The sequence below is a fragment of the Austrofundulus limnaeus genome, unplaced genomic scaffold (assembly GCF_001266775.1).
Source record: "Austrofundulus limnaeus strain Quisiro unplaced genomic scaffold, Austrofundulus_limnaeus-1.0 Scaffold204, whole genome shotgun sequence".
Taxonomy (NCBI): domain Eukaryota; kingdom Metazoa; phylum Chordata; class Actinopteri; order Cyprinodontiformes; family Rivulidae; genus Austrofundulus; species Austrofundulus limnaeus.
Genome location: NW_013952606.1, coordinates 342,468 through 343,573, shown reverse-complemented (window position 1 = coordinate 343,573; position 1,106 = coordinate 342,468). Strand labels below are relative to the sequence as shown.

General features: G+C 37.4%; 1 protein-coding gene across 2 annotated transcripts in view; it reads right to left on the bottom strand.

Moving 5' to 3' along the window:
- cerk (ceramide kinase) overlaps positions 1-1,106 on the bottom strand; it is a 53,933-nt gene that overhangs the window by 6,987 nt on the left and 45,840 nt on the right. For both annotated transcript variants that reach the window (XM_014018836.1, XM_014018837.1), the window contains one exon: positions 359-525. In XM_014018836.1, coding sequence (XP_013874290.1) covers positions 359-525 — 167 coding nt within the window. The remainder of the gene's footprint in view (positions 1-358; positions 526-1,106) is intronic.

The window sequence follows — 1,106 nt, the reverse complement described above, 5'->3', positions numbered from 1 at the left end:
CTGCATTCCTTGGAATGTGTATACTGTATATGTGACTCTCAGCTACTTCCACACCAAATTTTGTCTCAATATCTTTAATACTGATGTAATTATTGCCATTTTTGTGTTTTTCTAAGGTGACTTTGCTGTAGCGGCCATCTTTCAAACCATAGATTTAAATTCAATGATTTATTTTCGGAGAGGTTTATTRTAACTTGTCCAGCTGTTCATGACGTATTTTGGTAACATCTGGACAAACATTATCGTCCATTCCTATTGTTTGCTTTCCAGGTTTTAAACGATTTTAAGCTTTATTTTGATTAGTTTATGGTAAATATTGTCATCTTTGTGGTAGAATAACCACTATGTTCAGKCCCACCTGACTTGAATGGCAGCCTGATGCAGGATTTCTCCGTCACAGCTCCAGCTGCTGAAGGCCGTTGTCTTTGGGCGCTCGCTGTGGTCCTCGGGTGGCGAGAGCTCGCGGTGTCGAGGCTGGAAACGGAAMTTTCTCACCCGGTGGACCTCCACAAACGAGTGGTCGAACTAAAGGAAGGAGGAAGAGGGATCGATGGAAGCGTTTGTGAATGACTTTCATATTACTTTATTAGGTGAAGTCTTAAAAATGACTGAACAACTGCATAGCTCTTCACATTGCATTAAATGCAACACTCGTTAGGTTAGAAAGTTAAAAATTGGCGATCCATGGCTGCTTTGCAAGCTAACGTTTGGAACAAATCTGTTAGTTTTCAATGTATATTGGGGATTACTATCAGCTACCATCACACCAAATTTTAGCTCAGTATCTGTAAAAATGACTGAATTAAAACATTTTTGTGTTTGCTAAGGTTGATTAGCTGTGGTGGCCATTTTGAATTTGGTTGACTCCATAGGTTTTTCAGTTCTTGATGTAAAATGATTACTTTCTGAGAGTTTAATAAAGATTTATCCACTGGTTCATGACATATTTGACTCACAACATCAAATAGTGGAAATTAACTCCATTATAACAAATGCTGGCCACGCAATATTATCGCGTTACCTAAAAATATGCTCCAAACATCTTAAATTTTGTGCAGAATAATGACATTAATCAAGTATTTCTTTTGTTATTACAAATTTGGAAT